The 14,378-nt window shown below is 51.1% G+C and overlaps 1 protein-coding gene across 1 annotated transcript; it reads right to left on the bottom strand.

Annotated features, from left to right (window-relative positions):
• Positions 1 to 465: 465 nt before the first annotated feature.
• Positions 466 to 10,715, bottom strand: LOC122365666 (phenoloxidase-activating factor 3-like). The gene is made up of 7 exons (XM_043337077.1): positions 10,551 to 10,715; positions 9,015 to 9,097; positions 3,879 to 4,046; positions 3,435 to 3,604; positions 2,405 to 2,546; positions 1,552 to 1,641; positions 466 to 1,006 (listed from the first exon to the last, which is right to left on the bottom strand). Exons 2-7 carry the CDS (start codon positions 9,088 to 9,090, stop codon positions 693 to 695), a joined length of 960 nt encoding a protein of 319 aa, XP_043193012.1. The 5' UTR covers positions 9,091 to 9,097; positions 10,551 to 10,715; the 3' UTR covers positions 466 to 692.
• Between the last annotated feature and the right edge of the window lie 3,663 nt (positions 10,716 to 14,378).

Below are 14,378 nucleotides of genomic sequence, written 5' to 3'. Positions count from 1 at the left end.
CTTCTATCATCGCCAGACCGACCAGGTCCACAACTAAAACCGTCAGCCTTTGTCGCAAACCGGTCCGGTAAGATCTTCATGTCACCCCTCCCCCTCCCTCAGCTCTCCCCTCTCCCACGGTTCCTCCGAGTTGAGCGACTTCTGGTTCTCCGGACAGGCATGGTAGCCGAGGATTATAATTGTTATCGGTGTTTTAATAGTGTCCCGTGCATTAGCGGGTTGTGGTATTCTTACATACGTTATTTTATAACGGGGTAATTTGTGATTCAACGTTTAAGGCGCGATCAGCCATCATGTTCAATGTTCATCATTTGAAGCCTAATTGCTTGCTACAGACTACAAAGTGACGATTGAGCCAGGTGTTGTTTCACGACTGAGGAATGGATACCGGCATAAAGCTGTTTCATTCATTGTCTAGTTGGATCGCATCATAAAAGCAGTTAGTTTTGCACTGGTGTATTCTCATCGGACTCTCAAAGGAGTCGGCAAACAAACACAACACGGCACATCTTATCGCCACAGGCGGCATCGCTAGTGGTGGCCCGCCACGTGAACTCACAAAATGAGTTTGTCTTTCCTCCACGGATTACCACTTATATATATATATATATATTGTAATATGATATCTATTTTTATTCACGACCGGTCCCAGCGCCCAGCGCCCCCGGTCCCTCACAGTAGACCCCAAACTCTCAGTTTTTCATATTTTCGACAATCCAGTCCTTGTAGTCGGCCACGCGTGTGTACACGTCCGGTACGTTCTGCGTCCCGCACGTAGCCGGACCGAACGACACCACTCCGACGAGCACCCTCGGCTGGCCGGGCACAGCAGCCGCCATCAGAGGGCCGCCGGCGTCCCCTGCGCATGCGCCGCGACCCTTCTGCCCTCCGGCGCACAGCTGGTGCGGACCAATCGCCGTGCGGAAACGCTGGAACGCTTTGACGCACTTCTGGCTGTCCACCACGGGCACGTGCAGCTCTCGAAGGGCGTCATTGGGTACGCCGACTGCCGAAGGGAAGCGATGTTAGGCCCAATGACACCCCGGCTGTGCGTTTGGGGTGAATGACTGATGGGGCTGTAGTGTGCTCAATAGGAACGGTGTACGAGAAGTCTGAGAGTCATTTCTGTTAGATGACTGTGCAATAAAAAGAAACTGGAAGGAAGTAGGAACTAGGAGCAGCCGTGCTGCTGATATTTATACAGGGTGTTCCAAAAAAGTGAGCCCCTAACTAACATTGCTTATATCTCCAAAACCGTATGTGCTACGATAATGAGAGACCCCTTGTTGGCAAGAACGGCCAATTTCGGCTCTAATAGGCTACCTAGTGTAGCTCTAAATGAATACGTATTACACCGAGAGCGACCAGAACAAAAGGTGTTGCGAGATCGGGTGAAACACGGCGAAGAATGAGATGTTGTCGATCTTAATTGGGGGGCTCACTTTTTTGGAACACCCCGTGCTTACTACTCGTAAGGACATCTGATTAACAGACCGGTAACCGTATTTCAAACCCCGCCTGCCGTCCTGCACCGCCCGAGCCATCACTCACTGGATCCGAATCCGGCGAGTGTCACCGTCTTGCCGGTGATGTTTCTGCGCACGGACGGGTCGAACGGAAGACAGATGGGCCGCACGAACTCTGCCAACACAGCCGAACGGCTTGTCATCGGTACACCGTCCATCACATCAGACCCAGCCATGCATCATGGCCTGTCTCTGTATCGCTGATCACGAGTCATGTATCATGGGCTGTCCTCGTGTGTCAAGACACTGTTTGAGGTAAATGCCAATTCATCTTTGCACGGCGCAATTGAATGTTGTAGCTGCCGTAACTCTTTGAATATGTATTTATCCGATCGGTTACACGGCGCTCTGCTAGCTGCTGCTGTGGTCATTGTTTGAGGGGGATTAAATAATCCTCTCTTCTGCAGAGCCAAGGTAACGCGTGCTCGGCATGCTAAGCGCCATTGCGATAACGGATGTGCCGCAGCCGTGAGACGGTCGCCGCCGGGCGATGTATTTAATCACGTCACGTCAGATGACAATGACATTAGTCGACACGGGAACAGGCCTCCACTAATAAGAGCTATGCGGAGACTGGGCGGCACAGAGTTATAATATGACACTGATCCGATTATCATACTGGAGACAATCAAAACACGCCACTTTTGCCGTCCCTGAATGTGTATGATTCCTGACCCACCCCATGGAACTCGTTGCTCTCCAAAAACGGAGCTAATACATTACAGACATCTTTATATGGTGCTTCGCCCTGAGTGCTTCCGAACCTTTCAACGAGCCACTAGTCGTGAGACCTTGGTAAAGTATAGCGTCGGTAAAGTTTCAACCTGACCTCCCTAATTAGGGGACCGTGTCCACAGGGTCGTCAGCTCTGTACCCACCTGACCGCTCCACGGGTCTGTCGAGCCGCACCAGGGCGATGTCGTTGTGGTACTGCCGCGGCCTGTGGTGCTCCGGGTGCGGGATCACCTCCTCCACGCCAAAGTCCTGCACCTCGTCAGAGCACACCTCGCCAGAGGGCGTCTGGGGGGGGGGGGGGGAGGGGGGGGGGAGGTTCAAAGCACGCCTCACGACGATTTGTGGGGAGGGAGACGTCAGTCTACCGGACGTCTCTAGGGGAGGGGAGATTGCAAATGTCTCTCGCTCTTGGAAGATGGATCTGTTTCATTATTTATAAATGACTCCCATCGCTCCTGGTTATAGCCTCGCCGGGGGTCTGACGGCAGAGCTAAACCATTTAGTGAGCGATCACCAAATAACTATGTAAATCATTATCAATGGCGCTCATATGCATTGCGTGTGTACGAAAAAGTGTGCTGCAATGATACGATAAAAGCAGAGAAAATGCCAAGCGATCGGGGGTAGCATCGATTGGATGTTAGGATTGCAGGTTGAAATAATGTTCCAATGCAACTGATTCATGCTTTCAGGGCTGCTGCATATCATGCATTCATCCATGTCTGCGCTAAGACGAACAAGCTGACCTTCAATATAATCACCGTATTGTCTTCTCTCTAAACGGCGAAAGAGCTAGGTATCCAAGAAACCAATCTGTGCGGACATACCCTAGTTACCATCAGTAGCGGCTGAACCCCTTCAATTAAGGGGGGGGGGCACTGTCGACTTTTGGTCCCATTCTTTCCATGCAACGCCCATAGCGCTAATGTTAAAATGCCAAAATCAAAGGGGAGCACGGTGCCCCGGTGCCCTCCCCGTTCCGTAGCCTATGGACTTACCATTCCTCTCCAAAGATTCCACGGTGCCGATTCCCGTCGCTCATGGCTCTCTCATTGAATTTGACCTCGTGGAAAATGAAATAATCGAGAAACTTCTTTCACTGTAAGGTAGCCCCTTTCGTAGTGAGCCAGTCTCCCCCTTCTCTCCCTCCCTCCCTCCCTCCCTCCCTCTCACCTCCAGACAGTCCCTCTCCGTTGTGATGTTGTGCTCCCCGAGTCGGACTGCCGTCATGGCCAGGTCCTTGGGCAGCCGGCTGACACAGTGGGCTGCCGTCAGCACGTACCGCTCCGTGATCAGGGTGCCGCCGCAGCTGTACACCACGCGCTTCGACTTCTTAGAGCGTCCTGGAACGCATAGTCGTAGATAGTAACTGACAAACTTTGCAGATGGCAGGTATCCTCGGAGCTTCGTTCCCTACTTATATTGTAATGAAAAACTTACGGAGCCCAATAGTTTGCATGAACATTGCAATTTTAGACATGAACAATGCCGACTGTGCTCGATTTTTATTTCAGTGATGGATATATCACACTTGTGTTTACCAACATGGCCGCTTAGGTTGTAGCTCATAAGAGCAGCTGAGCTCTCAGCTAAAAGGTCCGATCTACTCCAACTCACTGGTGTAACCGAGCCTCGCCATCCACGGGTACTCTCCGAGGTGGACGGCCTCCTTGGTGGGCTCCGCGCTGGGTACGTTCACCCCGCACCGGGTGTCGACTGCTGAGGAAGCGGCAGTCTTGGTGACTGGCGGTAGGTAGCCGAGGTCCTTCGGGTCCAGCAGCACCACTGAGGGAGCGGGAGGCATGGGCGGGGCGGGGTGGTTAGCACTTAGCACCGCTCACTGGGGGGACGGCTAGCAACGGTAAGGGGAGGTTTGAAAAGAAGACGGGACGTTCAGGACCACTAGGGGACTTGCATAGGTGATAGGTAGGTATACGGGAACGGGACAGTCAGGAAAAGGACCATCGAGGCGGGAGGTAATATATAAGGAGACGACAGGGTCGGCAGTTAGTCATGGTCGCAAACCTAAGGTGTCATGTTTTTAAATCACCATAATCGGTTTACTGTAATTAAGTCGTCGGCCTGCGCGCCGTTCCGGCTTACGTAAATAGTAGTTTCGGCCCTCACTAACACCGGACCACAATTCCATGAAATCCTCACATCTTATGAGGCTGCTGTATGCGGTGTTTGCACCGGCCAATAACGAGTGTAATCCTATTTGTTTCTGCAGTGACTGTGAGTCGTTAGAACACCCGGTGACCGCAGAGCTGCGACCGGGTGCCGAGATACGGGTCTTAAGAGGAACGGCGGGCTCCCCTTTACCACAGCACGCCGAACTTAAAGGTAGTGTGCCAGCTTTCTTGGACCGTATGGAGTTAATGGCCCAGATAAGGAGAACCGGATTTTTAGAACTTATCCATACCTTCAAAACTCATGGAAACGTCTTAAATTCTTCAAATTTTGAGTACCCCAGTGCGAAATTCGCCCCGACGGGTTGTCGGTCGTACCCCAACCACATTTCACACCACTATGAACAATAAATGCACACACTGAAATCGCTATTACCGATATGCTCATCCAATCAAGTTTCGATAAACCCGTTCATCATCAGCTCCTGCGGTTTCGAACACGCCTGTTAGGTGGTGCGGTAGACCACGCCCAAAGCCAGGGCCCCGGTAACGTGAGGTAGCCGAGTCAGGGCAGCGTGCGCTGACCCAAGCCGGAGCCGCGCGTCCTCCCGGTGTCATGTGATAGCCCGGGGCTGCCCGCGGGGATGCGGTAGACCGCGCCCAAAGCTGCGGCCCCGGCTTGGGTCAGCGCACGCTGCCCCGACTCGGCTACCTCACGTTACCGGGGCCCTGGCTTTGGGCGCGACTTCTGCTCATACTTTGTGGTGCGGTGGTGGTGCGTCGGGCTGCGCGCTCTGACTTCGGCCAAGAAAAATGCGTCAGCTGATCATTGTCATTTCTGCCACTTGCGTGTGGTGAAATGGGGTCATAACTTATAAGACGGCTTTTTCATATCAATTATTTTACATAAAACCATATTTCAAACCAAAAATTATGTTCGACAGCCAAATAAAAGAAACAATACCAATACGGGCTTACAGTTTAAGGCTCGACATTGTGTTGTCTACGATTAGACAGCTGATAACTCATTCCCGTACGTCGTATGGTCGTAATACTATAATGACCTTTGCTTATTGTCAAAGTGCGCCGCATTCGTGATTGTTGCCCGACGCCTGTTTGCAGGTGAGCCCACTACAGTTGTTATACATATCTAAAAACCGATAAACTTTTAGGCGAAAAAGGCACTATTCCAGGCCCATTTTTGATTTTTTTTTGCGATATTAGGTAAAAACAGAAGCTTCTTATCCTAGGAAAAATAAAATGGGAAATCTTTCAAAGGTGGCACACTACCTTTAATGTGAATTTATACTTATAGACGAGAACACATTTATCATTTTGATAGTGTCATATTTACAGTGAGAATAAGCTGACAGCACGGGTGGAGAATTAGGGGTTTTGGGGGTCAGGGGCGGATCCAGGAATTTTCGGGAGGGGGGGCGGCAAGTCGAAATAGGGGCGACCTGGCAATCCGGGGGCGCTCCAAACTAAGGGGGCGCCAAACCGTCAAAATCGGGAGCTAAAAGCCCGCGCCGTGCTAGGGGGCGTTATCGCGCTCCCCCTCAGGTTTTTCGCAAATATCTGAAAAACGGCTGCGCGCAGCGCCGCCATTTTCAGCATACCTTATCATGCATCTTTTTTGCACATGTTGTAAAAATGTCTGACGCGGGTGATGAAAGGTCAGGTCACCAGGTTATGCCAAGTGACCTAGCCTAAGAAAAAGTTCAAATGCTTACCATTGCTATACCGACTGAACGATTGCTTTGAACCTTTCAGCGATTGATGAAAGCAACACTATTCATGAAATGTATATCTCGGAATTTCGATATCTGTGACCTAAGGTCAGGTCAGTTGTGCGACGTCTCCATTAGGTAGGTAGGTATAATTAAGTCTTTGGGAGAAAACTGAAAGGCATCTCTTTTGGACGAGCGCCATTCTAAACAATATCAAGCATTGGGATACATATAAAATTAACACACTGAATAAGAACATTGCACCTAGTGTGACCACTCATTATGTCCCAGAGGTCATCCCATGTCATGAAAGGTCCGCAGCAGTTTTTTTTAAAATAATTTTTGATAGATTCAAGCTAGAGCGATAAAAACACCTCAGCTGTGTTCAGCTCGACGATACGCATCGACTGCTATGCAGCATGACCTTTCCCGGTCAGGTCATGACCTTGACCTGAGGTCAAATTCTCAAAATTACTCTTCATAAGGTCAACCTTTAGTTTGTTCGACGTGTCTCGACGACAGAAACGCAATGCTGGCAAACGTAATGTCGAGACTCCCTTGAGTTAAAAGTTATTGCAGGAAAACATTGTTCGTAAAAAGGCTATTTTTAGAGTCTTTTGCCCTCTGAAGGCTAAACCGTTGACCTGAGGTCAAATCTGAGCGCAGCTTGCAGAAACACCTTTAAAAGGGCTATCGAATGCGCTTTTCTGCGGCGTTATAGCTCTATTGGTTTCCGAGTTATGTGCCGCTGCTTCGAAAACGGAAAAATGTTGAAACAGGCAACGTTTTACCTTTGATGACCTCTGGTGACCTGACATTCGACCTGACCTAAGAAATGACCGTTTTGTTTTCGTCCTGTTTTTGACGATCTTTCGAATGCCGCTTATCGCGTGTCACTACGCGGCCCAGGAGCCGAGTTAGACGAGGGAGTGTGCCCCCCCCCCTCCCCAGCAGGACACGGAAAACTCAGACCACCAGCACGGCACGGGTTAAAAGTCGTAGATGGGCACCGCTACCCTAGCAAAAGATATTAGCAAAAAGGTGACCTCCATTTACTGGTGCAGTCCTCCTTCTCCCGGTGATGCCCCCTCCTTTTTCTGGAAGCGTCTCACTTCTGCTGGTATGCCTCACTTCCCGGGGGCGCCCAACCTCTGCTTGGATCGCCTAATCCATTATGGAGAGACCCACTTTGCTTAAGTCGCCTCATTTCTTCCTTCTAAGAACAACCAATTTGCTGTAGGCGGCCCACTTATCCGGGACGCCCATCTTCTGCTAGAAGTGCCCCTCTTCTTCCTGATGCGTCCCACTTCTACTACAAGTGCACCTTTTCTGTTAGGGCGCCCCTTTGCTGCTGAGGAGTCTTTTCTACTGTGAATAGGGCGGCCCTCTCCTGTTTGGCGACCCCAAATTCTGCTGGAGGCGCCCCACTTCTGCCCAACTTTTGGTGGGGTGCCCCTCTCTTGCAGGGGGCACTTCTCTTTTGCTGGAGACGCCACTCTTGTGGGGGCGCCCTTCCATTGCGGGGAACGTCTCTCTTCTGCCAGAGGCACCCCTTTTCTTCTTATGGGGCTCCTGTTTTTTCTGGGGCGAGGCGACCCTCTGCTGCTCGGAACGGGGCACACCTCTCCTTTTACTGGGGCACCGCCCCTCTGCTGGGGTTGCCCTTCCGCTGTCGTCAGGGGCGCCCCTCTTGGTAGAATATACTCCTTTTCTTTTTGTAATGGGGCGCCCCTCTTCTACCGGGGGCGCCCATCTGCTGCTGGGGCGTCTGTCTTCTGCCGGATATTGTCAATGGGGCGCCCATATCCTGTTTGGCGGGCCCAACCTCTGCTGGAGGCTGCCTATTTCTGATTAACTTTTGCTGTAGCGCCTCTCTTCTGCTGGGGCGCCCCTCTTCTGCTTGGGGCGCCCGTCTCCTACTGGAGACCCCTCTCTTCTGCTGGGGCGCCCCTCTTCTGCCAGTGGCACCCATTTTCTTATTATGGGGCTCCTTTTTTGCTGGGGCGCCCAGCTGCTGTCAGGGCGCCCCTCTTCTCGGAATGGGGGCGCCTCTCTCCTTTTGCTGGGGCGTCGCTCCTCTTCAGGGGGACACGTCTCCTGCTAAGGGTGCCCTTCCGCTGCCAGGGGCGCCCCTCTTGAACAGAAGGTATTTTATATTCTTGTAACGAGACGCCCTCTTTCTGCTGGGGGCGCCCATCTGCTGCTGGGGCGACTCTCATCTGCTGGGAATAGGCAATTGGGCGTCACCCTCCTGCTTGGTGAGCCCAGCTTCTGCTGGAGGCGCCCTATTTCTGCTGAACCTTTGCTGTGTCGCCGCTCTTCTGCTCGGGGCGCCCTCTCTGCCGCGGGATATGGGCGCCTTTTTCGTATGGCGGGGGGGGGGGGGGGGGCGGCCGCCCCCGTCGCCCCCCCTGGATCCGCGCCTGTTGGGGGTGCTCAAGCACCCCCTGAAATTCAAAGGTCACCATATAATAGTGCTCCAGTGGTTGCTTAAATTACGTCTGAGACACCAACTGCTTTGCGTAAGCCACGAGAAGAGTGATGCTGTCGGGAAAGCGTACTTATATGTGCTTTTCCACGCAAAAATTCGACGTTTCCATTCGCCAGGTGCTGAAAAGCACCCCCTGGGAATACGACAATTCTCCGCTCCTGGCTGACAGTGAAAATATATTGCGGTTTTTGTGTCAGGGTGTCACTCATAAATGTGACTTATGTAATATACAAAGGCTTGATAAGGCTGAGTCGGATTTTGATTATTTGGAACCGTCCCAGCCAGGGTCTTATACTGTTCCGGGTAGGGCGTTATATCGTTCCCTTTTTACTCTAATCAGCAAATGTTTTAATTCAGCCGCTCATTGTACCTCTAAGCTCATCTCAATCTCATTGTTCCTTACCCTCGGGCGGTTGTCCCGATACAGCTGGCCAGGCTGTCCAGCAGGCAAAACAGGTCAGCAGCAGACGAGACAGCATGGCAGTGCTGAAAATAACAGACAATACACATCAGACAGGGAAGAGAATAGACACGGAGGGACAACATATATGTGTCGATGTCACCGCTGAAACACGGGAGCTCATCACGTCAAATGGTAATCGCCGTTTATTGCCAGCTGTGTTGGTTCGCTCAGCGGGTGCGGCGTTACGGCGGTAATTCTATAGGAGGTGGTCTGACCGGTGACAGGGGAGAACGAGTCGGCAGGGGAGCCCGTCAGAGCCCCCTCCACTCCGCTCCAGGGAGCTATCTGTCCGCCCGGCGCCGCCGGCGGATAAATTAAACACTGACGGCCTTCCGTGGATCTGCCGGGTGGCGGTGCCCGCGGCGGTACAGCGCGGAGTTAGAGCAGAGACGGGGACTCGTCTCCGCGCCGGGCCCCCGTGCCTGTACGGCGGACTGCCCGCCGCTAAATCCCCCGTATAAACGACTCCGTGCCGCGCTGTGGCCTTCGGTACGGAGATGGGGGAAACGTGACTAGATGGGTGAGCGGACAACAGCCGAGTGACAACGCCGGGTGACGGGGGTAGACGGTGGGTATGAATGAACTTAATTAGTGGTTTATCATGGTTGGAATTTATATGCCTACTGATGCCTTATGCATGTTGAACCAGTAATGAGTCACACCGGCGAGTTTGAAAGATCCTCTCATTTCGAAGCTTTTATTTTATTTGTTGTTTACAAGCTACAGCATTGCTATTTTGAAACAATGTTGAAAATGACCGATTGACTCATATTCAAACTGATTGACTCTATAATCAAACTCTTGTGGATGGCTTAACTTTCCCGTAAGTCTTTCCTTATGTCCCGTCCAAATAGTCTCCGAACTAGTTCTTCTGAATGCTTGAGACGAGGTGTTAGTATCACTGATGTTAGTTGTCGGACTTTCGTCCCCGTCTTGAGTTGAGATGTTAGTTTCACAAGTTGAGATGTGAAACTAACATCTCAACTCAAGACGGGGACGAAAGTCCGACAACTAACATCAGTCTCCGAACTCTCGGTCCGCACCGTCCATGACGTACAGTCCGTCCGTTCTGTCCCATTCTGTTCCATTACTCAGTACGTCTCGCCCGTATGAGTCCGTCTTTGCCGAACAGTTTCCCCGTCCGTCCTTCTATCTGCTTGGGCGACACGTTTGTCTACCCATCGGATCGGTTTCGTCCGAAAATCGTCTTTCAGATATCTCAACAATTCAAACGAAATTTGTTTAAATACAGCAAATAACTTAATGAAAAATATTCGTTCGCTGTTTGACAACAGGTCAGCTCTGAGGGTGAGATCAGATCAGACAGTGACTACCGTACGCTGCTGCACTGAACTCCGATAACAAGCAGAAGCCATGACTGTCTGAAGTACCGTGCATATACGGTACTCCAGTATGCTGGACTGACTGTGCTGAAGTGTCCCATGGACTGACCGCTGGAGCGTCCCGAGAACTTACTGCTGGAGTGTCCTGAGAGGTCCGCCGCTGGAGTGTTCCCTCTGTGCAGGAGCCGGCTCCGACCCCGTGCCGCCTCTCGTGGTGACCGCCGCGGCTCGCTCGGTGTCGTCTGCTGCGCTCCTGCCTCTGCGGCGTCCCCAGACCGAGTGATCAGGGAGAGGAGCCGTCCAGAGCACCAGCCCCCTGCCCCCTCCCACCCAACCAGCTGTCCGGCCAGCTCCGCGGCGCCGAACCACGGCCTCGTCAGATCGAACCAATCGGCCGCCGGACCGGGACACGGTAGGTAAATAAAAATACGGACCGGGGCTGAGCCGGCCATCGAGATGCAATCTTCCAACGCTCGTAATGGTGTTAGTGAAGTTTTTTTAACCCGGCAGTTGCTGGGGTATTTCGCCACCCACCGTTTGCTGGGGGGGGGGGGGGGGGGCGTTAAACGCCCCCAGCCGATAACTCGAGAACCAATAGGCGCAGCGAAACGCACGAGGCGGCAAACGAAAGAGCGCGACGAGACGCTTCAGATGAGTACTTTAAAGTTGAATTTTGAGGTCACAGGTCGGGTCAAGGTCAGGTCAAACACCTGAAATCGGGCTTTCAGTAGCATGGACTTCAGGACTTTGCAATGGGCGCCTCTCGTCATAAACTCTGTCAAAACGGTGCACAATCCTTCATATAAAGCCTACAAGAGTGTCAGTTCCATGTAGGGGTCAGTCAAGCATAGGTCAGGGTCAAGGTCAGGTCAACCGGGTAGGCACATATCCCCGAAAATCAAAACTGATATTTGCAGCCTGTGACACATGTTTTGTGGGTAATTTTGGGCGTAGAACACGATGGTGACATTCATTTTATCATATGTGTACGTGTTTGGTTCAAAAAGTCCAATTTTAGAAATGCATGTAGCATGGTCGTGAAGTTGTCACGAGAAATGCCAAGATTCAGTTCAAGATTTTGGAAAATTCGGAACAATAATCAATAGTCGAAGATAGCTATTTGATTGTTCATGGTATTGGCAGTCTAATGACGTTTACGGCATGTCAGTTTGTCTATTTTGTGATTTTATATGATTTTTTGAACATATGCCGTTTTTTGTCGAAAACTCAGAAATCATGACGTCACTAAAACCTCGATATCTCAACAATTTTCCGACCGATTTTTTTGAAACTTTGTCACAACAAACTTCAATCAATTCCCTACAGGTACCCAAAATTTGGCGCGCCTGCGGCGCGCCGTTTTTATGCTATGGCCCGGCGAAAAAAGTGGGGGCGTTTAACGCCCCCCCCCCCCCAGCAACTCGCGGGTTAAGTAATGAGTTTCAATAACTCTCGAGCAGAGTAAGCTTGCGAGAATGCCGTCATAATGTTTAGAAAGATTTGTCGAATCGAATGGTATACAATATATGCTCGTCCTACTTCGTGATCTGAATGGCTTTGAGTTTTAACCTAACCATCCTAATTTGACAGCTCTCTCCTCACTCGACGCGTCCAAGCACGATGAATTCGATGGTGAAAAAATGTTGGCTCTGCGAGCATTTTTAGCGAAGTTATTTACCAAAACCGGACTCCTTCACTGAGGCGTTTTGACCTGATCTCAGGCTGGTCACCAGCTGGCTGAAGATTTTAAAATTAATTGAGCATCAGACACTGCGCCTCGTAATGGCACAGTCGCTCGTTTTTTTTTTCTGCGAAGCTCTAGCTCAAATAGGGCGGAGTTAGCTAGGGCTGCTGGGTCGATGGATTTTCGGTGACTCCGACTCCGACTCGGACTCCAACTCTGGGCAAAGTTGTCGACTCCGACCGAGTCCGACTCAAAATTCGCATTGGCGAGGGCCGAGGGGACAACCTCTTTGGCCTAGAAGACCGAAGGTCCGGTGATGGCTGATAAAGTAGCCGAGACCGCCCGGACGGAAAGGATGTGTCCCAATGGTGGGTCTCCCTGCCAATCGTAATTCGTAGCTACCGGTCAAACGTTCAGCCCGGAAAGGGTGTAGTGTGCACCCCTTATGGAAAAGACCTCTCCCCCCGTTACTGGTGTAGATGTCTTATAGGGGCCCTTCACCTTGGTGTAGATAGTAGGGGAGAGTGGGGAAAGATGCCCAGGGTTTTGCTATGTCATATATTATTCGAAACTGACGATGGGAAAGCAAAAACTTGGAGTTTCAACGGAAGCCGACATCATTTTTCTCCAAAAATATCACACTTTCGTGCCTGAAATATTATAACTTTTTTTGCTATTAAGCATTTCCCTGAAGAAGTGAAAGGGGGCATCTTACCCCACAGGGTGGGAAAGACGCCCCCTGACGTTGGGAAAGATGCCCCCTGCACTATAAGTGACATAAATGGGCACGTGAATCGCCTGAACGAATCAGTAGTCCCTTCGAGCCTGCAGTAGACACCAAACGTCATCATAAGGGCCCTCAAAAGTTGTCGTAAGGGGCTTCAGAGGTCATCGTTAGGGCCATCATAGTCCAGCGCGGCCAAACAAGCCTCCGTGGTGGCGTTCGGAGACCACTGTGGGGCTCTTATAGGTCTTCATGATGCTTGAGGGCCCTCGAGCCCATCGTGGGGACCTCCGATGCCAGCGCGGCCCGTGGGGCCAACGTGGGAGCCCTCAAAGGATGTCGTGAGGGGCCCTGGAGCCAATAATGGGGCCCACAGAGGCCGTCGTGAGGGCTCTCAGAGTCAGATGCCGCCCAAAAAGTCGCTATGTGGGCCGAGAGACCGGCATGGGGAGCATCCGACCGTACTGGACTCTCAATAGTCCCAGATCGGCTTTTGTCTACATCACAAGTATTTAATAAATGATTTGACGGGCTGTTTGAAGGACAGCCTACGGATTTAGGGGGGCGTCTTTCCCCATCAGGACAGGGGGCATCTTACCCCAAGGTACCGAAGTAACATTAAATCAGTACAATTTGTTAGCCATAAAACTACACCCTGAAACAAACTGTTTGGGACACAGTACAGGCATGCTAATGCATCACGACTATAGCAAGGGACGCAAAAATTATTTACCTTCTCTAATATTTACAATGTTCGGACACCAAAATATTTTTTGAAAGCAGCAAATAAAAAATATGCAATCATCAGCCACCCGTTGCCCAACTGAGCTTCGCAATTTTTTGTGCAGTTAACAAGGCAGGCTTCCGCTTTACGCTAAGAACATTAATTTCCAGGTCCGATTCTTTGTTTCGCCGCTAGAGGGGGTGGGGCGTCTTTCCCACCCTGGGCATCTTACCCCACTCTCCCCTATGACCTCTGATCTATATGGCAGTAGCGGCGGAACACCCTCAAGCAAGGGGGGGGGGGGCACTGCCGACTTTTGGTCCCATTCTTTCCATGCAACGCCCATAGGGCTAATGCTAAAATGCCAAAATGAAAGGGGGCACGGTGCCCCGGTGCCCTCCCCGTTCCGCCGCCTATGCTATATGGTCATCTTGGACACACATTTTGAGGAAGGATACTAAAAGGTCTTTCCAAGAGCCAGTTAGCGGGAACGGTGGTCAAATGCACGGCAGTCAAAAGTAATTCATATTTCATGGAACCGTGTAAATCGAAAATATTCAATGCATGGTGAATGCTTTAGGGAAAATATCGAAAAGTCTTCAGAAATTTCCTGTGTTTCGCTGAAACGACAAAATTTGATGTGTAGCTGCAAAAATAGTTTCAGGGGCTAGCGTGTTCTGTTTGCCAGCTAAAAGCTATCTCCTGCTAGCGCAAGGAAATGCGCATTGTGATTGGAGGATTCATCAAGGTCGTACAACAGGCTGTCCTCAGTTCTGAAAACACCCTGCTTTCGGAACATTAATAGAACATGATGCTGGCGTCTGTCCAT

Source organism: Amphibalanus amphitrite, unplaced genomic scaffold, assembly GCF_019059575.1.
Source record: "Amphibalanus amphitrite isolate SeventyFive unplaced genomic scaffold, NRLGWU_Aamphi_draft 000756F_arrow, whole genome shotgun sequence".
Classification (NCBI taxonomy): domain Eukaryota; kingdom Metazoa; phylum Arthropoda; class Thecostraca; order Balanomorpha; family Balanidae; genus Amphibalanus; species Amphibalanus amphitrite.
Note: the sequence above shows the minus strand (reverse complement) of the source record. Positions and strands in the feature narration are given on the sequence as shown.